The 26,409-nt window shown below is 41.0% G+C and overlaps 2 protein-coding genes across 3 annotated transcripts in view; one reads left to right on the top strand and one right to left on the bottom strand.

The window, feature by feature from the left end:
• Positions 1 to 22,205, top strand: part of TP53BP2 (tumor protein p53 binding protein 2) — a 67,172-nt gene extending 44,967 nt beyond the window's left edge. Inside the window, exons 8-18 of one of the 2 annotated variants that reach the window (XM_070474459.1) lie at positions 286 to 514; positions 2,221 to 2,331; positions 2,650 to 2,798; positions 3,579 to 3,735; positions 3,826 to 4,044; positions 5,738 to 6,510; positions 9,967 to 10,104; positions 10,805 to 10,938; positions 14,969 to 15,135; positions 18,548 to 18,747; positions 21,283 to 22,205. In XM_070474459.1, the coding sequence (XP_070330560.1) occupies positions 286 to 514; positions 2,221 to 2,331; positions 2,650 to 2,798; positions 3,579 to 3,735; positions 3,826 to 4,044; positions 5,738 to 6,510; positions 9,967 to 10,104; positions 10,805 to 10,938; positions 14,969 to 15,135; positions 18,548 to 18,747; positions 21,283 to 21,324 (2,319 nt within the window). In that variant the 3' untranslated portion in view covers positions 21,325 to 22,205. Of the gene's footprint in view, positions 1 to 285; positions 515 to 2,220; positions 2,332 to 2,649; positions 2,799 to 3,578; positions 4,045 to 5,737; positions 6,511 to 9,966; positions 10,105 to 10,804; positions 10,939 to 14,968; positions 15,136 to 18,547; positions 18,748 to 21,282 lie in introns of both variants that reach the window. The other variant, XM_020879501.2, reaches the window with a different exon arrangement.
• Positions 22,206 to 23,589: 1,384 nt separating this feature from the next.
• Positions 23,590 to 26,409, bottom strand: part of CAPN2 (calpain 2) — a 56,168-nt gene continuing 53,348 nt past the window's right edge. Inside the window, exons 20-21 of the mRNA XM_020879505.2 lie at positions 26,325 to 26,383; positions 23,590 to 24,560 (exon numbers count right to left, since the gene is read on the bottom strand). Of these exons, the coding sequence (XP_020735164.1) occupies positions 24,537 to 24,560; positions 26,325 to 26,383 (83 nt within the window). The 3' untranslated portion in view covers positions 23,590 to 24,536. The remainder of the gene's footprint in view (positions 24,561 to 26,324; positions 26,384 to 26,409) is intronic.

A 26,409-nucleotide genomic window follows, 5' to 3' on the forward strand; every position in this document is an offset into this window, starting at 1 on the left:
GAAGAGAGACAGGGCCTGTGGCTCCTTGAGAGAGAGTCCACTTTTCTTGTACTTTTAATATTATCCCCTCCGTAGCTCTGCTCTTCTTTCTAATTCTTGTAATGAAGTGTGGGTGAGACTTCACCCGGGGGTGTTTTTGTCGGGGGACGTTTCTGGTACACTCGATGGCTAGATCTTGAAAGTGCTGGATTTTAGCAGTTAAAATGATCATGGTGTCACGGGTTTTTCTGAGTTGGATCCGGCCTGACTTGCAATACTAAAGGCCCCGTGCTTTCTCCGAACAAGGTCTCGTCTGATGGACACGTGCCCCAGCCGGGGGCGTCGGGGCCGAGTCGCGTGGCCGCGGTCGGCCCCTACATCCAGTCGTCGACTATGCCCCGGATCCCGTCGCGGCCTGAACTTCTGGTGAAGCCAGCCCTGCCCGACGGGCCCGGGGCCATGCAGGCTTCTGAGGGGCCCATGAAAGTCCAGACGCTGCCCAACATGAGATCTGGGGCCTCTTCGCAAGCAAAAGGTAAAACCAGGCACTTCCTAGTCCTTCCATGGCCTAGCTGTTCCCCTCCTCACTGTGATTTCCCTTCAAGTTTCAGTTTTATTTATTTATTTATTTTTGTATACCTTTCTTTTGTTTGTGCGTCACAGCAAGTCTTTTTTTTTTAATTTAAATTTCTTCCCCCCAAGTTTTGAGTTTTAAAAGGTGTCTTCCTATTTATTGCTTGTTCATGTTGAAGTTCTAAAAACCTCCTTGTGTTCTTTGGGGTTAAGAAATGATAATTTTCTTAATGCTCAATAATATAGTTCTGCTCAGGAAATGAAATAAAACATCAGGTTTTTGAGAACCTGAAAATTGGTTTGAATGCCTGCTCATTAATAAAGAAAATTTGATCTGATGTTAACAACTTGAGAACTTTCCCTGTTGTGTAAAAAGGCCAGATATCTGTTAGTGGTGTCATCTCCACAGACTGTGAGGTGGTGGGTCCACTCTGTTGATGGTTGGTGTTTACTGTTCGTATGTGCTTCTGCGTGAGAATTTGCCTACGGATGTTTAGAATAAAAGGAAACACTGGGAGATAAAAGTGAAGGTAAAAAGAGGGAGGTTCAAAAGGAAGGGGATATTGTATACCTATGGCTGATTCATGTTAAGGTTTGACAGAAGACAACAAAATTCTGTAAAGCAATTATCCTTCAATTAAAAAAAAAATAAATTTTTTTAAAAAGTGAAGGTGATAGAGGCTCCTTGTGTTAGTGACCTTTGCTTTCTCTGTGTAGTCCTCAGATATTTTGGAGGGTGGGGTTGCACCCCAGAGTTTTATATTAATAAGAGGAGAAAATGAAAGGAGAGTTGTAGGAAAAGCTGGATGAAAATATCCTTTAACGAGCTTAATATTCAGGAGAAAAAACTAGATTTGTGTTTTTTCCCTAGCCACTATTATGAGTAAATAATAGTTAACTTTATAATTATTTATTATTTTGCCGTAATTACCACTGTGACGCAGTAGTGCTACGTAGTCTGGGTTTTATTGTAGAAAGAGTTACTTCTGTAAAAGAAAAGCTGCGGCTTTGAAGCTTAAATGCCAGTTTAGAAAACACTTGAATGTTTTGATTTATTCAAGACTGCGGTCAGAAACATGGGCTGAAAGCCTGCGTTTTTGCTTTCGTTGTGCGTGCATCACTTGTGGTGGTTATGTAAGACACACCAGCGAGCCCTTGGTTTGCTAAATTGGACGTTGTTTTCTGGGTGTGATGGTGATGTTTTCTTACCCTGTGAGAAGTCATGTCCTTGCTGCTTCGAGCAGACTTTATGCTGATTGTGATTATTTAAAGTAAGCGAGAACATGCTTAGGTTGTTAATACAAGTGTAAAATCTGATGTTTCTAAGTAAGTATACTGGGCTTGTCATGAGTCTGAGATTTAAACCAATTTTTAGAGATGAAGGGCTTTCCTGTGGCTCAGCTGGTAAAGAATCTGCCTAAAATGCGGGAGCCCTGGGTTCGATCCCTGGGTTGGGAAGATCCCCTGGAGAAGGGAAAGGCTACCCACTCTAATATTCTGGCCTGGAGAATTCCATGGACTGTATATGTATAGTCCATGGGGTTGCAAAGAGTCAGACACAACTGAGTGACTTTCACTTTCACGAGATTAAACGTCTTAGCAGCAAAGGGAACCATTAAAAATGTCCTTAGCATGCTGGGTTATTGTAGCTACTTTTCTGTGTTCTAGGCTCTAAAATCCATCTGCTTGGCCCTGATTGGACTCCTCCAAATGCAGATCTTTTCTCTAGCCAAGCCTCTGCCTCTGTGTCTAAAAGCTCCGGGAACGTTCCAGACCAAGGTGAGGTTTACTTGCGCTCTTCCTGAGTATTCTCGTTTGGCCGTCTGAGGGCTCTTAAGTATTCTTTTTTAGATAGCTACTTTTTAGTGTGTTAAAACCAGGGACCGTGTTTATTTCCAGAACAGCTTCCTTTAGCCAGGGAATTACGGTATGAGCGTTGTAGTATGGGGCTATTCTTTAATCAACTTAATTTAAAAATAGAGCATTTAATGACTGTAGGATTTCAAAGAGATTGTGGCGAGAGTAACATGAGTAAGAAATGTTTATCACAAGTAGTTTGATTATTAGAGTGATTTTTTTTTTTCCTGTCTTCTTCAGTGGATGATGGCGAGGTTCCGTTGAGGGAGAAGGAGAAGAAAGTGCGTCCCTTTTCGATGTTTGACACCGTGGACCAGTCTGCCGCCCCACCTGCCTTCGGTACCCTCAGGAAGAACCAGAGCAGTGAAGACATTCTGAGGGATGCTCAGGTATGTGAGGACGTCCCAGTTTTAACATTTTATAGTAATTCTTCGTGCGTTTTTCAAAAGAGAAAGTACTAATGTGAGAGAGAATAAAGAAACGAAGCCTGGAAGATTAGAAAATACGACTGCATTCTGTTATTTTCAGGTCTGTTACTTGAGTGTTTTTGTGGTCTCCTATCATACAGGAGGAGCATGTCTGACTGGCTTATGGGTCTTATTTTGTGTGACTCTCCAAAAAATACAAGTGCATTAAAGAACATTGTGTTCACACTGCTTAGTTATGTTGTCTCTTCAAGGGGTTAAGGCAGTATCAAGCAATTTGATGGTAAATCTTCCGTAACTGTTAGAATCCCAACCTTTGACGACCAGGCTGTGGCTGTGTGATCCAGTTAGGGTTTTTTTGTTTTTTTTTGTTTTTCTTTTTACAACACGGCCCAGATTGCATAAAGTTCCATTGAACAGGAATGGTTTTCAGTTACTGGTGCCATCTGTGAATATGTAAAATGGCAATTAAAGGTTTTCAAGTGGACACTTAAACAGTTGCCCCAGGAGGAAGGGGTGACTCAGAGGAAGTTGTACCGGATAGGAATTGTATTGCATTACTGAAGGTCCTTTTACATGTGATTAAACTCAGAGATTTAAAACTTTTTAATGACCTTTCGATGTAGAGCTAGTCTTTTCGGTCTATACTGATGCTTGTAAAACTTAGGTTATCTAGAACATTCCATGTACCCAGTTATACAATATTTTAATTGTATGTATGTGTGTTTGTGTGTGTGTTTACAGGCTGCAAATAAAAATGTGGCTAAGGTACCACCTCCTGTCCCATCAAAACCAAAACAGATAAATTTGCCTTATTTCGGACAAACTAACCAGTCACCATCCGACATGAAGCCAGACGGAACTGCTCCGCAGTTGTCAGCAGCTGTTGCATCCATGGGAGGTAAACCCAAACCCACAGTGCCACAGCAGAGGGTCCTGCTGGCCCCCGGCGGGCCTTCAGTGGGCCCAGCAGACCAGACCCTTCCTCCAGGTCCTAAGCAAGAGAGTCCCCCTGCTGCCGCTGTCCGACCCTTCACGCCTCAACCTTCCAAGGATGCCCTCCTTCCACCCTTCAGAAAACCCCAGACGGTGGCCGCCAGCTCCATATACTCCATGTACACACAGCACCAGGCTCCTGGGAAAAACTTCCAACAGGCTGTGCAGAGCGCGCTGACCAAGCCCCATCCCCGAGCACCCCACTTTCCAAGCGGTAAGATTCTGGATCTCATCTTCACCTGCGTGGATGTGTTTCTACCCTTCGCTGGAGCTGCCCTCTCTCTGTAAATAGCACAGTGACTTGTACCTGCTTTGACTGCTGCTTTTGTCCTAAGAGTTTTATTTCAGTATGGCTTCTGTTCTGCATAGGGCTTCCCTGGTGGTTCATATGGTACAGAATCTGCCTGCAAAGCAGGAGACCCGGCTTTGATCCCTGGGTTGGGAAGATCCCCTGGAGAAGGGAATGGCTACCCACTCCAGTATTCTGGCCTGGAGAATCCCCAGGACAGGGGAGCCTGGTGGGTTACAGTCCATGGGGTCGCAAAGAGTCAGACACAACTGAGCGACTGGCTTCACTTTCACTTTTTTCCTGTTCTGCATGGGGGGTTTAAAGGAGTTTGTGCTAAATGCCAGCTCTTATGGTAGCTGAAAATGATAGGTAGATGAAATAAAATATGAGTAAAATGAAATAAATGAATGAAATAGATAAGTAAGACCTGTAGGGATGACATCACCTCCTGTGTTGAATTTCCCATGTGTGTTGGTTTCCTGTTCATGGACAAGCCGCTTGGTGAGTGGGAAAGAGTGCCTGTGGGTAATTTACCATGCAGAATGCTGTGTCTTCGCTCGAGGTCTGACCAGACGTTCTTGGGGCATAGAGGATTGGACAGCTACCTCTGTGAATGGCTTTGTTGTTGGTTTTTTTTTTTTTATGCTCTCTACTATATTTTAAGTTGTTCTAATGAGGACACAGCTACTACTTAAATTTAAAACATCAAAAGATTACTTTGTGTTAAATGTACATGGTTTGGTCATTTGTTGGATCCTTTCAAGAGTCATTACTTTGTGGGACTAGAATAAAATTCAGTATGTTTTAAATTAATGAAAAGGCTTTCTAGTTATGAAATAAGTATGTGATTGTGGCCCCAAATGTTGTGGAAGTAATTACACAACAGAGAATTTGTATACATACTTCATCTTTCTCTTTTCATGAGTCTTTGGTGTGAACTGCTCATATAATAATTTGAGAATTAGATAATGATGATAGAATGTCTAAGGGGACTAGTTTTGGTAAGTATGCTGCTCCTGCTGCTAAGTCACTTCAGTCGTGTCCGACTCTGTGTGACCCCATAGATGACAGCCCGTTAGGCTTCTCTATCCCTGGGATTCTCCAGGCAAGAACACTGGAGTGGAACACCATTTCCATATAGGTGGTTATTAATAATTTTGTGAGCCAGATGATTTCTCACATTGATTTACTTTTGAAAACTGTAAAAGATGGGATCACAGATGTTTAAATTTGGACACATGGAAGGATCACCAGTTTTCATTGATTCTAAATCCTTTTCACAGTTTGACATTTTATTTATATATGTATTTTGCATTTCAACATTTTAAATGTGGGTGCTATGTAAGTGATTTCTTACAGTTGTACTTGGCAGCGTTTTCTTATGGATACATAAAATAATGAGGCCTGTTTACAATCAGTGAGGGTTTGATTCTACCGTAAATGTATTATGCAGTGGTGGAAATCTTGCTCTGTTATTTTAAAAAATTAGTTGTATTGAAGGGTATTGATGTAATAACTATGAAATTAAAAAAGGCTTTAGTTATTGTTACTTCTCTCTGTTATTTGCTAGTTTTGTTTAATATTAATCAAGGCTTTTTCCCCCCCCAATTCCAATTAGTGTATGGCAAGCCTGTGATTGCCACGGCTCAGAACCAACAGCCCCCAGAGAACATTTATTCCAATAACCAGGGCAAACCTGGGAGCCCAGAACCCGAAACAGAGCCTGTTTCTTCAGTTCAGGAGACCCACGAAAATGAAAGGATTCCTCGGCCGCTCAGCCCGACCAAATTACTGCCTTTCCTATCTAATCCTTACCGAAATCAGAGTGATGCTGACCTGGAAGCCCTACGAAAGAAACTGTCGAATGCACCCCGGCCGCTAAAGAAACGCAGCTCTATTACAGAACCCGAGGGCCCTAATGGGCCGAATATTCAGAAACTTCTCTATCAGAGGACCACCATCGCCGCCATGGAGACCATTTCTGTCCCAGCTTACCCATCCAAGTCTGCTTCTGGGACTGCCAGCCCGGAAAGCCCGCTGGAGATCCAGAATCCGTATTTGCCTGTGGAGCCAGAGAAGGAGGTGGTCCCCCTGGTTCCTGAGCCGGCGTCCCCGGAGGAGGCTGGGAGCGCCAGTACAGAGAGCAGTGACGCACCAGCTCCTCCTCCAGGCCTCGAGTATGTGCCTGAAGGAGTCCCAGACAGCAGCCCAAATTTCCAGAACAGCGTGGAAGAACCAAACCCAGAGGCACCCCCTCTGCTGGAAGTGTACCTGGAGGAGTACCCCCCCTACCCACCCCCGCCGTACCCATCTGGGGAACCAGAAGGCCCAGGAGAAGACTCTGTGAGCTTGCGTCCACCTGAGATCACCGGGCAGGTTTCTCTGCCTCCTGTAAGTAAAACCTTTCATTGCAGAAAGCTTTTATCTTGTCACAGCCTTCTCGGTGGCTGATGGTCACAACTCAGCAAAACACCAGCGAGTACTTACAGCCATTCACAAAAGAAGATCTGTGCTGATTGTAACAAATGTCTTCCACAGCTTGCCTTTTATTTTGCAATTCTCTTGGCACAGAGTGGATCTTACGAATGTTATCAAAATGCAGTATATTCAGTATCATGAACATTTTCACTTTTTAGGAAGAATCCCTTTCTTTATGAAGGAAACAGAAGTTTTGTTCTTAGACCTATAAATACCGTGTCTGCTGTTTCTTCTGTAGCGGATGTTGCATGCGTATTAGGGAAGCAACACTGGAATGAAAAGACTGCCTTTGGAATTTTTGATCATTAGTTTAGCTCTGTGAAATAAGGCAGCTGGTTTAACTTCTTGTTGGTGACATCACTCTTTCAAACTTTTCTTTTTCTAGCACTGAAATTTATTTTCAGATTTTCGGTGTCATACTTAGATGGAACCTCAAACCTCTGACATTGATAAAATTGGAAATGGTTCTGGAAGAATTGGGTTCTGCTTGAATTGGGGCCTAGGAGAGAGTGGGGTGGACAATGTTTAGCCTCATCCTAACCTTCAGCCTGGCTTGAAATCTCCAGGTATCATGGTGATCCTCAGGCTTCCTTGTGCTCTGACATTAAGTTATTCTGTTTCAGCAGTTGTAATTGGTCTGTTCATATTTTCTATTTCTTCCTGGTTCAGCCTTGAAAGATTGTACCTTTCTAAGAATTTGTCCATTTCTTCCAGGTTGTCCATATTATTGGCATGAGTTTGTAGTAGTCTCTTAAGGTCCTTGGTATTTTTGTGGTGTCAGTGGTAACTTTTCGTCTTTGTTTCTAATTTTGTTGATTTGCGCCCTCTCCCTTTTTTCTTGATGAGTCTGGCTAGAGATTGATCAGTTTTACCTTCTTGAAGAACCAGCTTTTGGTTTCATTCATCTTTCCTATTGTTTTCTTTGTCTCTATTTAATTCTTTTCTGCTCTAATCTTTGTGATTCTTTCTGCTGACTTAGGGTTTTGTTTGTTCTTCTTTCTCTAGTTGCATTAGATATAAGATAAGGTTGTTTATTTGAGGTGTTTCTTGTTTCCTGGAGTAAGTGTGTAAAGCTCCCTCTTAGATCTGCTTTTGCGCATCCCATACATTTTAGATGACATGAAGCTATTCTAAAGCTTTGTATGTTTTGACTTGGGCATGTCTCCCAGACTCCTTCCAAATATTAAGCTTTTCTTTGGAAGTTTATTATGCCTCTTTGAAGTAGAGAGAAGATCAAAACCCCAGAATGTCTTTAAAGTTGGTTTTTTCAGAGTTTAATTTGAAGTCAATTTTATTTCAGTAGGAATGCAAGCTGTGAATTTTTAAAACCTGGGCAAAGGCAACATAGCATATTATAAGGATTTCTAAAAAACTACTTTAGGGACCTTCCTGGGGATCCAGTGGTTAAGAGTCCTCACTTCCATATAAGAGGCGTGGGTTTTTGATCCCTTGATGGGGAACTAGAATCCCACATGCCACGTGGCCAAAATATTTAAATAAATAAATATTGCTAAAGCTTTTTTTTTTTAAGTGCTTTATACATTTGATCCCTTATTACATCTTTAAATGTGGCAGTATTCAAAAATAATGATTATCCAAAGTTGCTTTAGCTACTAGTTTACAGTCAACATTTGTTTAAAAGTTTTAGATAGTGAACATTGAGTTGTAAGGGGAAATGTTTTAGAATAGAACTTAATAATTTTTTTTTTTAACAATTTTGTGCTTCTAAGTTCTGAGGCGTGATTCTCTTAAACATGCAAGATTCTGTTATTTTCTCCTAGGAAGGCGATTTATAAAGTTTTTCCTTCTTAGCTCATGTTAAGTAGAAGCCTTTATTTTGTACTTTTGTTTGAAAGTGGATATGACTGTACTATTTATGAGTTGTATTATCACTGCCATGTAATATTTACACGTCTTTTTTTTTTTCAAGAGACAGCATTTTAGCCACTGCACATTTGTGAAATATATTGATTGCCACTTAATATTTTTGAAAACTCAGTATACTGTTCTCCACATCTAAAATTAAAGAAAGAGAAGTGTGGTCTGTTATACCCTAGGAAATGTTTCTACTCTGTTGGTTGTGTTTAAGAAACCTATCTTAGAGAGAATGTTAGATCTGGTTGCCTAATTTTTTTAAGCCTGATAAATAATAATGTAGAGAAGACTTGATTAATTTATCTGTGTATCTTGGAATACAGTTAAATTTTTAAATATAAAATAGTGATAGCATTTTAAGACTCGTAGGATTCTTCCCTGGTTTATCAAAGTCAGACTGATCTTTATATTTTTCCTTATAATATATTTCCCCTCCAGCCCCACAAGAGGCTTTATGCTGTGAAATGGTTAAAAGGAAGGGTTTTGAAGAAGCCTGATTACTTGGATTTGATTCCATCTCTGACTGATGTTTACTGGCTGTGTGCCTCAATTTCCTTATCTGTAAAATGGGATAATAGAGTTTTCGTGAAGAATAAAGGAATAATCATTCCATAAATGTCAGCTGTCTGTCACAGTTTAGAGTTTGTGCTCTTGCCCAGATTAATCATGTGGGGTTTGCTCTACTATATTAGGTAATTTAAAGACCAGTCTTGGCTAATTTTGATCCTCAACAAATATCCAGCCTGCTTTACAGTTTTACTCTTAGCCCAGTGTTACCCAAATGTGATTTCACTAAGTGGTTTCTTTTTTTGAGTATTTTATATCTTTATTTTTATATTAAACAGGCAGATACATTTGGTACTGAAATGTGAACTCTGCATGAATTATTAAGAGCAAAGAAATGTTGTGCCTGCAGCAGACCACCTCCTACCACATCTTTAAACCCTCAGGGACTCACTCTTGGACAATTTAACATTTTTTTTTTCTCACCAGAAACTGAATTTATAAAGCAAAAAATAGAAAACTGTCCAGGATAGTGAACTGGGGACCAGTCTCCCAATAATTTTTAATAAAATATGTTTTTAAAAATCAAGTAATGTACATTTATTTATTTATTTTTTTCCCCCACTGGTGAATTCCATAAACTTTTTTTTGTCCATTTATTAGTTGGAGGCTAATTACTTTACAATATTGTAGTGGTTTTTGTCATACATTGACATGAATCAGCCATGGATTTACATGTATTCCCCATCCCGATCCCCCCTCCCTTCACTAAGTTTTAAAGAGTTAAGTTCTTCCCACTCTATTGTGTGCATATATAAATATTAAGCTATGTATTATGATTTATATATTTTCTAGCATAATGTTGCACTTTAATAAAATGTGCTAAACATATATGTTTTAAAGTTCTTTTTACTAACTCAGCTGAGGTGTTATTTCTCTCCTTTTTGTTGTGTTTTGGTCTCTTAACTCTTCCGCGTGTTTCTTCTGCAGGGCAAAAGGACAAACTTGCGTAAAACTGGTTCCGAGCGGATCGCTCATGGGATGAGAGTGAAGTTCAACCCCCTTGCTCTGCTTCTAGATTCCTCTTTGGAGGGAGAATTTGACCTGGTACAGAGAATTATTTATGAGGTATGGCTTGAATTAGTTAATTTCATAAATACGACCTTGTATTTTGTTTTAAAGCTCTGATCAGGAAGCTACTGTAGTTTACATTGTTTTCTCTTTTGGGAGTTGGGTTTGTTGAGAGGAGCTCTTGAGCAAGCTCCACAACCAGCTTCTCTGTTGTAAGAGTGTGGCTGTTAGCAGTTTCAATAATGTGGACGTTCAGTTTTCTCTGGGGTTGCTTTGCTCTCCCAGGGAGATCATGACCCTCCTTTAAAAGTTGTCCAGGTATGGATTTGTACCCTGCAGTGGTTTCAGCTGTGGTCCCTGCTTTTCAGAAGCCTGCCATTTAAAATATTTTTAGTTTGACCTTTCTTCCTCTTTATGGGAAATGTGACTTCTGCTTAGACACTAATTTGTGGTGGGAAGTTGGAGGATAAATAAACAAAAATGACTGTAAGGTTATAGTTTCTGGGACTTTTTCAGTTTTTAAAAAACCTTTTTATAATGAGTCCTACTTAATGTCCATCTTACTTCTAGAACTGTTCTTGGTACAGTTTTTTTGGCTTCTGTAGGTTTTAATTATGATTTTCTTAAAAAAAAAAAAAAAAAACAATTGATACAAGAGTCTCTTTCAGTTCTCTTAGTCCTAAAGAGCCAGCTAATAGTTGATTGTTCAGGTGACAAGAAATTTGAGTAACAGCCGCCCTTCTTATTGACGTCACAGGTTGATGACCCAAGCCTGCCTAATGATGAAGGTATTACAGCTCTTCATAATGCTGTGTGTGCAGGTCACACCGAAATTGTGAAATTCCTGGTACAGTTTGGTGTGAATGTCAATGCTGCTGACAGTGATGGATGGTAAGATTTTCTTTTAAACTCCATTCTGGCATCAGTTGTATCTGCTGTGTAGGCAGCAGATGCGCAGTGTTGTAGGTGCTTCTGGAAGGGAAAGAAGTATGTCAGTGCACGTCCTCATGCTGTTTGTAATCTAGGAGGAGAGCCGTGGGAGATGCTTTCAAGGAATTAATATGTCCTCATGTTAACAGCCCTCTCACTCCCATTCTGGAAGCAGGTGGAGTTTTAGAAGTTTAGTAGTTAAATAATAAAAATAAGAATATCTCAAGGTGGTACACAGCTCACTGGCATGTTTCAGCAGATCTGAGAAATGCTGATTTAAGCAGCTTCCTTCCACCTCACTGAAACTACCATATGCCTCTTAAGAGGGGATCATATTGAATAATTTATAACCTTTCCCAAATATTTTTGACTCTGGAATCCATTTTTCTTTTTTTTTTTTCCCATTTATTTTTATTAGTTGGAGGCTAATTACTTTACAGCATTGCAGTGGTTTTTGTCATACATTGAATTAGCCATGGATTTACATGTATTCCCCATCCCGGTCCCCCCTCCCACCTCCCTCTCCACCCCATCCCTCTGGGTCTTCCCAGTGCACCAGGCCCGAGCACTTGTCTCATGCATCCAACCTGGGCTGGTGATCTGTTTCACCCTAGATATACATGTTTCGATGCTTTTCTCTTGAAACATCCCACCCTCGCCTTCTCCCACAGAGTCCACAAGTCTGTTCTATACATCTGAGTCTCTTTTTCTTTTTTTGCATATAGGGTTATCGTTAACCATCTTTCTAAATTCCATATATATGTGTTAGTATACTGTAATGGTCTTTATCTTTCTGGCTTACTTCGCTCTGTATAATGGGCTCCAGTTTCACCCATCTCATTAGAACTAATTCAAATGAATTCTTTTTAATGGCTGAGTAATATTCCATGGTGTATATGTACCACAGCTTCCTCATCCATTTGTCTGCTGATGGGCATCTAGGTTGCTTCCATGTCCTGGCTATTATAAACAGTGCTGCGATGAACATTGGGGTGCACGTGTCTCTTTCGGATCTGGTTTCCTCAGTGTGTATGCCCAGAAGTGGTATTGCTGGGTCATATGGCAGTTCTATTTCCAGTTTTTTAAGAAATCTCCACACTGTTTTCCATAGCGGCTGTACTAGTTTGCATTCCCACCAACAGTGTAAGAGGGTTCCCTTTTCTCCACACCCTCTCCAGCATTTATTGCTTGTAGACTTTTGGATAGCAGCCATCCTGACTGGCGTGTAATGGTATCTCATTGTGGTTTTGATTTGCATTTCTCTGATAATGAATGATGTTGAGCATCTTTTCATGTGTTTTTTTGCCATCCGTATGTCTTCCTTGGAGAAATGTCTGTTTAGTTCTTTGGCCCATTTTTTGATTGGGTCATTTATTTTTCTGGAGTTGAGCTAGAGGAGTTGCTTGTATATTTTTGAGATTAATCCTTTGTCTGTTGCTTCATTTGCTATTATTTTCTCCCAATCTGAGGGCTGTCTTTTCACCTTGCTTATAGTTTCCTTTGTTGTACAAAAGCTGACTTCAGACTATACTACAAAGCCACAGTCATCAAGACAGTATGGTACTGGCACAAAGACAGAAATATAGATCAATGGAACAGAATAGAAAGCCCAGAGATAAATCCACGAACCTATGGTCACCTTATCTTCGACAAAGGAGGCAAGGATATACAATGGAAAAAAGACAATCTCTTTAACAAGTGGTACTGGGAAAACTGGTCAACCACCTGTAAAAGAATGAAACTAGAACACTTTCTAACACCATACACAAAAATAAACTCAAAATGGATTAAAGATCTAAATGTAAGACCAGAAACTATCAAACTCCTAGAGGAGAACATAGGCAAAACACTCTCTGACATAAATCACAGCAGGATCCTCTATGACCCACATCCCAGAATTTTAGAAACAAAAGCAAAAATAAACAAATGGGACCTAATGGAATCCATTTTTCATGGAGCATATTGTAGAACTGGTTTGTGGATAAAACCCAAGAGATACTACTGCAAATAATGACTATTATTGTTCATAAGATAATGCATTACTATTAACTAATAATATCAAAGGCCCAAATAAGTTACTGTCACTCCTGATAACGTAGTTATCAGGATAACTGAATGGATAGTAAATTTTGTATTTCATTTTTTGAAAAAATTAAATTAATGATGTGCTTTCTTTTTGAAAAAAATACCAAAAATTTACTTCTTTCTATATGAAAATTTTTTTAAGTTGTAAATCACACCATGTTTACTGAAGTATTTTAATTTTATAGGTTATTTTTTCTCTTGCTATGGAAATAATTGTAATATCAAATTTATATGTATACACAAAAGTTGCAGACACCCATATGCATAGATTTGAAAAAGCCTCTTCTCCTACGACTTGGCTATGACTTGTTTACTGTAACTGTCTCCTCCTTGTTGTTTTTCCAATTTTTTGTTTTGTTATAAATGATACTCTGAGAAGCATTTTGGTTGTAGTTTAAAAAAATTAATATGTATAAAATATGGGCCCAATATGGAAACATGCAAAAACAGAGAAGTAAGAGGAACATAAGCCATGTGTACCCCATCATCAGTATTTTAATATATTTCCTTCAAGCTCATTTATGAGTGTGTGTGTGTGTGTACATACATATATAGTTTTTTATGTCTCTCTTTTTTTTATTTTAGCTCTCAGTAGAGTTTTGTGTTTTTAAATTGAGATATAGTTGAGTTACAATATTATATTAGTTTCACGTGTATAGCATAGGGATTCAAAGGTTTTATAGATTATATTCTGCTTACAGTTATTTTTAAAATATTGGCTCTGTCTCCTGTGCCGTGGCGTATTTATTTTGCGCACAGTGGTTTGTGCCTCTCAGTCCCTCATCCCTGTCTCGCTGTCTCCCCTGCTGCACTTTACTCACTGGTAACCGCGTCTGTTCTCTGTGAGTCTGCATGTTTTCTTGTATTCATTTGTTTGTTTTATTTTTTAGATTCTACATGTAAGTGATAACATGTACTATTTGTCTTTTTCATACCTACTTTTTTAGTTTAACTTAAATTCTTAATGTGTCATAATGCCTTTGTTTTCCTAATATTGGGAGTTTAGATTATGTATAATTATTCACTATTAAAAAAGCTACGCAGTTCAAAAATCTATAGTAATATTCACCAAACTATTGAACACAGTGATTGGGACAGGTGATCAGGAAATAATTTCTATTCTGAAAGACCCAAAGGGAATAAAATGATGAGGGGAGGAAAGAAGAGGGTAAAGAAGTGAAATCTCATGTACTTCAAGGCCTGATTAATGTCCTCAAGCCTGTGTTTTGAGTTTGAGCAGTGGTCCTGACTCTTCCACCTTTCCTATGAATCTGGAGTCATTTATAATACATTACAAAACATTTGAGGTGCTAGAGAAGATTCTCTGTCATGGTATTCATAAGTATCTGCTCACCAGAGATTGAAATGTGTATTTTACAGTCATTTTTTCTGGTCTAAATTGAATTGGCACCTTTTTTTTTTCCCAATTAGTAAGGATTTTAAGCATTGGATGAAGGGAGTTCTCTAGATGCAACTTAGTTTCTTCAAAAGGGATTTCAAAGGTGCATGTTTTGAGGAAGGGCCTGTTAAAGACTTACAGCCTCCACTCTGGCAGAAATAATTAGACTGGATGCTGCAGAGTGTGGAACTAAATGCATTTTATCCTGCTTTAGATTATCAGACACATTTCACGTCCTTTCACTCCGGTACTCTATTCCTCTCACCTGCCGTGCTGCCCCGGGCCTGGCATAGCCCAGCACTCTGACATTTTCCTTTGTTGCTCTGTAATTCTCAGATGGGCTCAGATATCTGTGCTTAACTGATTTTCAAAAATCTGTGTGAAAGGTTTGCAGAAGGGGCTTGGTAGATGACAGACTTGAGAACTCTCTCTGCAGATCCTCTGTCGCAGCAGTTGTCGTTCAGTGTAGGAAACCGTCTCTAGCCCTTGCTGTGTCCTTCTCCGCAGGACCCCGCTGCACTGCGCTGCCTCCTGCAACAACGTCCAGGTGTGCAAGTTCTTGGTGGAGTCAGGAGCCGCTGTGTTTGCCATGACCTACAGTGACATGCAGACGGCTGCTGATAAGTGTGAGGAGATGGAAGAAGGCTACACCCAGTGCTCGCAATTTCTGTATGGTATGGAGCAACTAGATACACATGTATTGATTACTGCATTCGTGTATCCTGTATCTTTAGGGTATCACTTGATAAGTGTTCTTATTATTTGGGTGTTCCCTGATAGCTCAGTTGGTTAAGAATCCTCCTGCAATGCAGGAGACCCTGGTTCAGTTCCTGGGTTGGAAGAGCCAATGGAGAAGGGATAGGCTGCCCACTCCAGTATTCTTGGGCTTCCCTTGTGGTTCAGCTGGTAAAGAATCCGTCTGCAGTGCAGGAGACCTGGGTTCGATCCCTGGGCTTGGGAAGATCCCCTGGGGAAGGGAAAGGCTACACGCTCCAGTATTCTGGCCTGGAGGATTCCAGGGACTGTGTAGTCCATGGGGTCGCAGAGTCAGACACGACTGAGCTACTTTCACTTATTATTTGGGAAAGCATTTTGTGTTGGTACATTGTCCTAGGCATTGAAAATAGGGCAGCCTTGATCTCAAATGTGAATGAAGCTTTTGTGTGTGTGTGTGTCTAGAAGCAACTATTGTCAGGGACATCTTTACCAACAAAAGACAGTGATGTAGCATTGCATCTAGCAAGATTATTAGCTTTTGACCATCAAAAGATCCTCTAGTAAGACCTCAGTACTTGGGAAATGATGCTGTATCTTTGTGCATAAGTACACAGAACTCCCCTCCCCCCTTCCAAGATGATCAAGAGAAATGCATTGTTGGAATAAGAATCCAACTGATTCAAGTTTTCCTGCTAAATCAGACTTGTCATAAAGTGGACCACATATACTTTAGAGCTAATTTTTTGACTCTTTTGTTCTCTTATTTTTGAGTTTATGATTCTAATGGATAACAACATCAGTGCTGTACCCAGAGAAAAATGGACTTGAAGTTTTAGATGGATAGATGTTGGTTGGCATTGTTATTTACGGGGAAAAATTTTTTTTTTTAATTTACAAATCTTAGAACTTGAGGTTAGTATTTGTTTTTAGACTGGCCCGAGAGGAAGGGAGAAGGGATAAAGCCAGAGACAAATGAGGCGGCAGGTCCCAGGACCCCGAACCACTCAAGCATCAGACATGGGAAAGTGCCCAAGGTGAAATGTCTTCTCTGACTGCTCTCCATGTGTCACTAGGCCAGTTTAAGGCTCTAGGAGAGAAGGAGGAGAGGCAGAGGCAGAGCCACAGATCTCAGGTTCTCTTCTTTACTTCTTAGCTCTTAGTTTTTATTGTTGGTATTATGATCATTTACTGTTTATGTTCTGAACTCTAGATCAAAGAATAATTTTGACGTATTATTGTATTTAAAAATCAGCATTATATAACATGTGTTTTGTTTTATTAAAAACATATTAAAAAATATGGCTCATATTGGTGATTGAGCTATATTTAAGTAAGAAGTATGATTTTTAAAAACATTTAAGGACATTTGACCAGAAATTTAAAAAATTTGTGAAATGTATCATGGATACTGAGAGCATTTCTGATGCGTACTAGATGCTACTAGACTGAACACAGTGAAGCGTCCAGGTATCCAGCCTGGGAAACAGAACCTGAGCTTTCTCAGCTATTGAGGGGGACGTGACCGCCCCCTGGAATTGATAACAATAGTTGGATCACTGCTCTGTGACTCCTACAGCTAATATTGTTTATCTGCCTGGTTTTGACCTTTATATTAGAATAAACCATACCAGTGATGCTCTGGCTTCTTTTTTCATTCACTGTGGCTTCTGAGATTCACTGGCGGTGGTGCCTGTAGCTGGCGTCTCTTTTCACTGGGCTGCTGTTCCACTCTGGGACTCTACCACAAGTTATATTTCCACTTTACTTCGGGCGGACATTGGGTTGTGTTCCCGCTTCGTTCCTCCCGCCCTCCCTCTCTTCCTTGCTCCCTTCTTTCTGCCCTGGTGACCACTCTCGTCCTCATCTCCTGGTGTCCCTGGACGTAGTCGCAGGTCACAGGGAGGCCTGTCGAGCATGTTCTCTAACCTTCGGTGGGTTTGGAATCCTAGCCCCTTGTGGCTTTAGTTTGCATTTCCCAAATTGCCAGTGAGGTAGAGCATGTTTTCAGGCCCCCAGAAACTGTTTAGAACAATAATTTGTAACTCTTCGTTTGATAAACAATGAGAAATTGTCTTTCATGTCTAATGATTTGCCTGGAATTGAGACTCAAGTTGTCATTTCAAGTGCTTCATTCCATCCCAAACCGATAACAAATCTGACCAGCTCTAAAACTTAGTGAAATCATGGTTGTATCAAGTCTCATTGTCCTTGTGAATCCCTCATATTTTGCATGTCTTATATAAACAGGAAGGTTGGAAATTCACTTGTCCCCATGAGTAGAAACCTGACCCTCTAGAGAGGCAGAGCTTTCTTTTGGAAAAGAATGATTTAATTTCTAGTTTTGCCCAGAGTGAGAGACAAGTAGTGTGTGTTACATCATTAACTGACACAGGAAAAATAAGTTTATAATTAATAATTTAGGTTCACATAAGTTGAAAGACCTGACTATTCATAAGCAAGCAGATATTTTCCTGGCTTTTCTAAAAAGTGAAAATAATAATGAAGTCTGCCTTGCTCAGGAGATTGTTGTCTAATTCCTCCTCCCCTTCCCTTGTGTTGCCTGCCTGTTGATGATTGCTACTCCTTATTAGCGTCACCTTAGAGGATAGGGAGGTATAAATGGAGAAAGATGAAACCTGCAGTCCTAGTTCATCTGCAGATCTGTTAACTTTGGTAAAAAGTGAGCATTTGGGGTTTTTTTTTTTTCCTTCCCCCAGTTTGTAGACTTCAAGGACCTTTAGAATTCTTATTCTCATTCAAGTTGACTATACATAGACTTTTATATCCTAATACCTATTTCCTAATACCTAATACCCTATTTCTGCATTCTAACATTTTATATATGTTTTTCTTCCATCTTTCCTTATTTGGAAATTGATAGAAACCACTTTAACAGGCACAACACTCTTTTTTCTCTGCCTGCTTTAAGTTTTAGGTAGAGAACAAAAATGATCCCAGAGTTCCTTGGTCATTACACTTAGTGAGTCTGCTAAAATTTGACAGATGGCTCATTCACTTTTTTAATATTCTAGACTTGAGCAGTTGTTTTTTTCATTCCTGGGTTTGTAATTGTTTTTGTATTCTGTGTGAGAGTAGTTTTGAGAGCTGCTTATAAAGTGTTGGTTAGTTTTAGAGCTGGTTTAAAGCTAATAGCGTACATTAACTTGTCATTTATATGTTCCTTCTGCCCTGCTGGCCTTCCTCTCCTTCCTCAGTCCACAGGAAGTTTATTTGTTGAATGTTTAATGTAGTAGTTTCTCCCATTCCAGCAGGTCCCCATTACTTCTCATTTAGTTTCATGGAGTTGCAGGTTCTGAGCGTGGTATCCTCTGAGTTACTTACTCTGTGCTGTATCTTACATGATTTTAGGAGTTCAGGAGAAAATGGGCATAATGAATAAAGGGGTCATTTATGCACTCTGGGACTATGAACCTCAGAATGATGACGAGCTGCCCATGAAAGAAGGAGACTGCATGACAATCGTGCGCAGGGAAGACGAAGATGAGATTGAATGGTGGTGGGCCCGCCTGAACGACAAGGAAGGATACGTTCCACGCAATTTGCTGGGAGTAAGTGAATGATGTCTTTATGTGCGTCAGAGAGGGGCTTGGGGAAAACTGCCGTGTATTGTAGATTCAGTGCAGCCTGCTGCCGTTTGTTAATGAGAAGTAGAATTTAACATTTTTGATAGTCTTAAAAATAGACCCAGAACCTCATTTCCAGTGATTCCTATTATGATCAATAGTATATTTACAGGTTTAGCAGCCCCTAGAAATCTGGGGTTCTGTCTTCATTTATAAATAAAGTGAAGATAATTGGACAGTGTAATTGGACCATGTGATGGGAATTGAGCTTATGAAATTTGAAATACATTTTGGATTAAGTCAGGATTTGTGAATCTGTTAGAGTTTGATCAGGGCACCAGAGGCAAGATTCTTTGTTCTTGCTCTACTGTTGAATTTTGTTTCATATAAACCAAGAAAGTAATCAAATCATACCAGCACATATAAACCAATAACATATCTATATTAGTCTGAAGAGGCTGCTCTCTTCGGGCAGACATTCTGGGGGTATTTTCAGGGAAAGGCTAGTGTAGTTGGATGGAATCTAATGTACAGCAAATGGGAGATATTCTTACTGTATTCTCATCATTTGTCAGGCCAGCATGGTCTGTGCCTGCAGAGAGCTTCTGCCCAGCTTGAGGTCCTAAACCAGGGAGCATCTGGGTGTCCCTCTGCCTGGGCTTTACTCTCTGGGGAGATAGCTGAAATGACTCCTGTGTTGGGACCGGGAGCTTGGATTCTGGCCCATGTCTCCTCATTCTGACTCATTCTCCTTTGTTGTTTGGTGTACAGTATAAATGACTTCATACATCTGACTCCCTCATAGCTCAGTTGGTAAAGAATCCACCTGCAATGCAGGAGACCCTGGTTTGATTCCTGGGCCAGGAAGATCCACTGGAGAAAGGGATAGGCTACCCACTCCAGTATTCTTGGGTTTCCCTTGTGGCTCAGCTGGTAAAGAATCTGCCTATAATGCAGGAGACCTGGTTTCAATCCCTGGGTCACGAAGATCCCCTGGAGAAGGGAAAGGCTACACACTCCAGTATTCTGGCCTGGAGAATTCCATGGACTGTATAATCCATGGGGTCACAAAGAGTCGGAAACTACTGAGGGACCTCCACTTTCACTTTCATCTTGATTCCTGTCTTCCTGGGAGCACAATTTATTATAAGTAAACATTTGGGGTGTGGATAATATTTATTCATCTGATCATAATGAAAATGAAAAAAAAAAAAAAGCCATGGAGCCCTTTAAAAAAGCTTTTCAAATTACCAGATGAAAGTAGAAATATAGAGATGCTTCTCTTTCCAGCCCTCCTGTTTGCTTCTAGAAAGGCTTTTTAGCGCCAGAGAAGCATAGTCTCTCACATGCAGCCACTTTCCTTCTTTAATGAACACCAAGAGCAAATGTGTACTTTTACTTCTTATAGTTTCTTGGGGAAAGCTCTGCCTCTTAGAGGTGGTTGCTTATTTGGGTCTTACTTTAGTTTTCTAACAGAGAGATCCGGTGGTCACTGAAACGTGGGGAGAAGGATTCGTTTCCAAGTGTGGAAGCACTTGGTCAGAGACCAAGCTCTCTTGCTGTGTATGGCTTTCAAAGGTCCTGAAATCAGTGGACTGGATTGAAGATTTTAATTGTAATCCAACATTTAAATATTCTTAGTCCTTTGGAAATCTTTCCTGGGTAGAAGTGGCCTCTGCACAACTTCCTTGGGTTTCTTTTGAAGTTTTTTAAAAAAGGAAATTGCCTAAATGTTGGGTTTTTAGTCAGAGGCTCACATACAAGTTTTGAAAATTGTATTGGCCAAGTATCTTTCCTCACAGAGAGAAGCAGTCCTTGATATGACATTGATTCCTCAGTTAACTTGTCAGTTTTGGCTTGAAGTTCGATTCGATTTTCTTTTTTTCCCTTTGTCTGGAGGAGGAAGGGTTTTGTTTTGTTTGCCAGTTGAATGACTAGTTTGACTTGCTCTTGGCTTCATGAACACTCTCCTTCCCAGCTCTTGTTATGGAAGACACAAAAGCACAAGATCCTAAAACAAAAAACTCCACTTATCCTCCCTCAAATCTGTAGACTTTTAGTCTGTGGCATTTCATTCATGACAGTCTCCATTCCCATGACACCATGTGATGTCCATTGTGCATAAAGTTAAAAGAGACTTTTCAACTCCTTATCTTTTCCCTCAGAACGGAAGTTCTCGGTGTTGGAGTTTATATATAGAGTATTGCAAGTCACTTCTAGTCCTTTGTGATCCTTGTTGGATTTGATTTACAGTTCAGTAGGCTGCATAGAGGAAGTTAATGCTCTGAGCCATCCCAGATTTTATATCATTGCACCATGGGTGTTCCTGTTGAGGGAACCCCTACGACAACAAGTTATTCAGCTACTTTGGTTGCTTCACATGGCAGAGTCTCCTTTCTTTGGTTTAATTTCTCTCCTGTGACATCAACATCCACACCCCACCCCCCCCATAAATTCCTGAAGGTGTGTTATACTCCCATGTCTGTGCATATGTAAATATTTTAAAAATTCTTTTAACAGCTCTACCCAAGAATTAAACCAAGACAAAGGAGCTTGGCTTGAAACTTTGCAGATGTTTAGTTCATGAAGAATTAACCTCTGTTACCACTAAGAAGAAACAGTACGATCGTTTGTGGCAGAAATTTCTCAAGACTCATTTTAATGACAGTAACTTGAAAGCCATGAAGAAGGAGCTCTGGAAACAGATGAAGGCTTGGCCTTGGCTACTGTTGGTTAAGGATGCTCAGCTCGATGGAGCAGAGCTTGGCAGGAGGCTGATGCACTGTGCTGGGCAAGGTGCGCTGTGTTGTACTCCGAAAGACACATGGTGACAATCCTGTTCTCTGCAAGAAGTGGGACCACTTATTGGACTACTGGGGGCTCAGCTTCACGGCCTGCGTCCGTTGGTGTTCTTCAGCACCTGCCACATCCCTGAGCTCCCACCAGAAGGACCAGTGCCTCCACGGTGCCATCTCTGGTTGTCCCCCAGAACAGTGGGCCCGTGGGGGACTCGATGGAGGTCCAAAGGCGCCGCACACTGTGTGTTGTCTGAGAAGGACTGTTGGCTGGTTGTCCGTGAGCAATAACTTGGTGGTGTGATTCCTTGTAGCGCCCTATCTTTGAAATATTGAAACCACACTACACTACAGGTAGATTTAGATTGTTTTTAGGCTGAGATTTGAATCTATATTTATTGTCTTTTGTATCTCAGAAATTAGAGACTTGCTATAGACTTACTCATGATATTTGTCAAGATCATAGTCGACTTTAAAAACAATTGCAATAAAATTAAACTTTTTGATTCTAAGCTTTTTACTGGCTTTAGTTTTTTATGTCATTAACAGCTGTGTTTCAAGTTCCTAAGTCATTGGAATATCATACTCTGCTGAAAAATAGTATTTCTTTACCAGCCATGTGATTAAATATAAGTATTTCTTTGCTCAGTTTTGCAACTTGTGATTTTTGTGGTGGTCTTTGATATGGAATTAAGACATTTTATAAAAGATCTTAGAGGCCATGGTGATAGAAACTTGTACCTTTACCTAGAGCTTCTGACAGGCTGTTTGTGTCCTCATTTTTTCAGATTCTTCATACATTGAGTTACAGGATGTAAAGTTATATAGACCCAGCCTGCACATTAATATGTTGCCAAGTTCGTGAATTGTTTGGGACCTTATTTTGCATATTAAAACTGTTTCATTTATTAGAAGATACAGGTGAGAAAACCAGTGGTCACGTTTCCTTAGACATTTTTACCAGTAGTAAATTGTAGCAAGAAAGGAAGGTAGCCAGCAGAACATACTGTGCCTTTCAGAGTAACAGTGAATAGAGAAAACATGGATGAAATGTCAGAGGACCTGTGTGGTAGACAAAATTATGAAGATGCCCCTCCAGTCCCCCGTATTCTTGTCCTGTTGTGTTGTGGACTGAATATTTGTGTCCCCCTAAAATTCATGTCGACGCCCTAACCCCCAGTGTGATAGTATTTGGAGGTGGGGCCTTTGGGAGGTGATTAGGTTTACATAAGGGTGGAGCTGCATGAAATTAGTGTCCTGATAAGAGGAAAAGTCCAGTATACTCTGAGGATACCCCAAGAAGGCTGCCCTTCTCACTGGACACTGAGTCTTCTGGCACCTTGGTCTTGGGATGTCCCAGCCTCCAGAACCATGAGAGAGAAATGTTTAAGCTACACAGCCTGTGGTATTTTTTTACAGCAGCCTGAGACACCTGGTTATTTAACCAAGCACTAATCTAGATACTGCCAAGGATTTTTCAGATTTAAATTAAATTTACTAATCAACTGACCTGACAATAGGGAGATTATCCTAGATTATCTCAGGTGGGCCCAACATGAGCAGCTATGTGTTCTTAGGATTTGACTTTGGGAAGTAAGTGGTAATCATCAAAAGAGATCAGGCCAGTAGCCAGTGAGTGCCGTTCACCTGTCTCCTAGTCATCTTTCCCGTCCACCACCCCTCAAGGATCCCCAGCAGTTGGCCAGGGGTTTAGCTGCATGCCTTCCTGGGTCTCTCTTGCCCCCTCCACCAAAGGGACATGTGGGTGGCAGGCACAGCACGAAACTGCCAGTGCCTCTTCAGGAGACCAAGCAGCAGCAGGCATCGGAGCTCACTTTAGGGTCAATCATCAGAGCTTCTGAACTGGATTTTTACAGAGTTTTACAGTTCCATGAAATGGTAGATCAGCAGGCCCCTCCTCCTAATACAGGCATGTTTGGAGGGAGGGAGTGCGCCTCGCTGGAGTGGGGTGGGCTGTGACTGGGGGTGCTCACTGCTGCCCCTCTCCAGGAAGAACAGCACCCACGTGGGATTGCCTGGGCGACTCTTTATTGAACAGTACACTTGGAAGAAGATAAGGCAACAAGGCAGTATTGGTATAATGTCACTAGCATTTTCCCCAAGGTAAAGCCAGGAAACAAGCTCGGGTGGTCTCCCTGGGGGTTGCTACGAGACATCCCCCCAGTCTATGCATGGACGCTAGCGGGGAAGTTCAGGAAGGTTTGAGGTGGGCGGCGAACAGCTGTGCCGTCTTCCATCACAGTGGGCTTGTGGACAGATGCCCAGTTTGGGTCAGTGCTTCAGCTGAGCCAGAGGAGCATCCTTTTGGTATCATAACGCTCGGTGTGTTAAGACCAGATGCACTCCAGCACTTGAGTTAAGACATGCTGGTTAACTGTTCAATGTTATGTAAAATCTGTCTCTTACTTAACCCAGTGACTGAGATGTGCTTCGCACCTGGCCTCTTGGGATGCCTTCATGATGCATCATATTTTTCCATTTTACTCAAGGGCAATGAGAAATCCCTGGACAACTGTTTGGTAGATGTCACAGCTGCATTTTTAAACTTGAAGTTGCTTTAACTATTGCTGGCAAGGACGTTGTGTCCTTTGAGGTTGACTGAATGTTCAGTTAAGCTCAGCTGTTAAACACCTCCCTGCAATTTTTCCTAATTTAGTATTGCTCTAAACAGGAAAGTGTGTAAAAGTAAAAAGTGTATACTATATACAGATGGAAGGTTTTCTCTTAAGTTTGTCAAGGGTTAAGTGACTCTCATTTAGTATGATTATATGCAAATCTTTTACTTTGATATCTGAAAGTGCTGCTTTCTCAAGTCGACAGTATCATTTTCAGCTCTAATCATCAGTTTAAGTAAATATTCCCATAATTTCAAGATCTAGATAAAAAGTTTCTCCGTAGAGGCTTAATCCTCGGCTGATTTTCTTTCATGAGAAGTCTTCAGGCAGATTGGTTATCACTTCAAAGTACTGAAAAACACAGCCACTGTGAGGAAAGGAAGAAAAAAAAAAATCAGGGATCACTTTTTAAGCTCAAAGGGTGTAGATTATTTTGAAAGATTGACTATTGCACCAGAAAAGCTGATTAAGGGTTAAGGTATGATTGCACTAACTCACATTTTTTCTACCTGATTTCTAGAGTCTAGCTTTTTACAGGGCAGTAAAAAGTGGTTGTTTGAATCAGGTGGTCATGAATTGAATTACAGGGTTGACTGAAGCACATGAAACCTGAAACTTGGACACTTGAATTAGCATTTCCACCTCTCTGCCTCAGAGTGTCACATCAGAGGTTAGCTTGGGGTGTGGATAAACCCTTAAACTAGTGGTTTCCAACCTTAGTTCTATATTGGAGGAATCAGGGAACTTTGTACCAGATTCTAATGAAATTAAGTTTGGAATGGGCCTGGACATCAGGACTTTTTAAAGCTTCCTAGGTCTAACCTTCAGGCAAGGTTGACCATCATGGCAAACCAAAGGGGAGATCTTCCTGCTGTTACTGTCTTAGCAAAAAAAAAAAAAAAAAAAAGTGTGGGGAACTCCAGGGACCTGTAAAAGGAAAGGCTTAGAAAGGATGGAAAGCCAGTGGGTAAGATGCTTCTCAGAGGAAATGGGGATGGGGATGGTGTTGTGAGTAGGCTGGTCGTAGGGAACGGTGGCAGCCGGGGAGGAATAAGATTTCCATCAAGAATGATAAAGGGGGGTACAGTTGCAAACGTCACACGTGGCATGTTTAGGCCCCAACTGGAATGCCTCTACCTTAACTGCAGTCTTAGGGGAGAGTTATTTCCTGGGTTACATGAGTTTTAAGCAAATTAGTGTTCTTTAGAACCAGCTAAAATGTATCTGCAGTTGGCTCATGTTACTTTAAAATGCATAATAGCAGAATGAAAGAATCATTTAGTTGCTGGGTTCCTCCAGAGTTCTAAATTCAAGGAAAGAAGTGCCAGTCCCTCATCCTCCCACCCCACCCCCTATCCCTTGCTACTCTGCTCCTCTCTGGCCCATGGGATCAGGTCATCCCCACTCAGCACTGGTCATGCCACCCCGCCCTCTGTAGGTAGCCTTTGCTGCTCCAAGCTCAGCTCCCCCTCAGACAGAGGAAAAGCAGGTTGGGGCCCTGCGAGGATGAAAGTAACCCCAGTGACCTCCTTCTTTGAAGTGAGAGTACTTTCTTTGGATGACAAGAGAACATTTTGTGCTTTGCTTTCTGTGGAACTGGCGTACCAACTGAATTTGGATTGGTGATCATTTTATAGGTGGCTGTCACTGGGGTTCCAGACCATATGAATACAATTATTACATATGGCAAGCTTATTCACTATTGTTTGTTTTACTTTAAGGGCAGAGGAAGTGGAGAAAAGTAATTTGCTCAGAAAGTCCTTTTAAGCAGAACTAAGAATGACAGATCTTCTTAAGGCCCACTTAACTTTAAGCCAAAGGACTTCTTTGCATAAACACCTTCTCCCATGCATGCTAATTAGCAGGTCATTTTTCTAAGAGGCATTCTGCCACCCTCTCCTTATTCTAACTTTTTGCTATTCTCAAGGCAAAGCTCATGGCAGGAGGAGCCAGGTGTATTTTCTTGGATTAGAGAATCAATAGGTAGTTGGGAACAACCAAACCGAAGTGCAGTTGGGGATCTCACAACCATTTACAGCCTGTCCCTGACAGACCAAAAGCTCCAGGCCTCTGTTGCCCCAGTAACAGCATTTCTCCCCTAGGAGTCAGGGCTGGGAGGCTGCTGACTTACAGAGATAAGGTCGAGCTGGATCATTCCAGTATTCTCGGGGTCCAGCTGCTTAAATACCCCTGTGGAGGCAGAAAGAGGATGTCAC

This window comes from Odocoileus virginianus, chromosome 11 (assembly GCF_023699985.2).
Source record: "Odocoileus virginianus isolate 20LAN1187 ecotype Illinois chromosome 11, Ovbor_1.2, whole genome shotgun sequence".
NCBI lineage: Eukaryota > Metazoa > Chordata > Mammalia > Artiodactyla > Cervidae > Odocoileus > Odocoileus virginianus.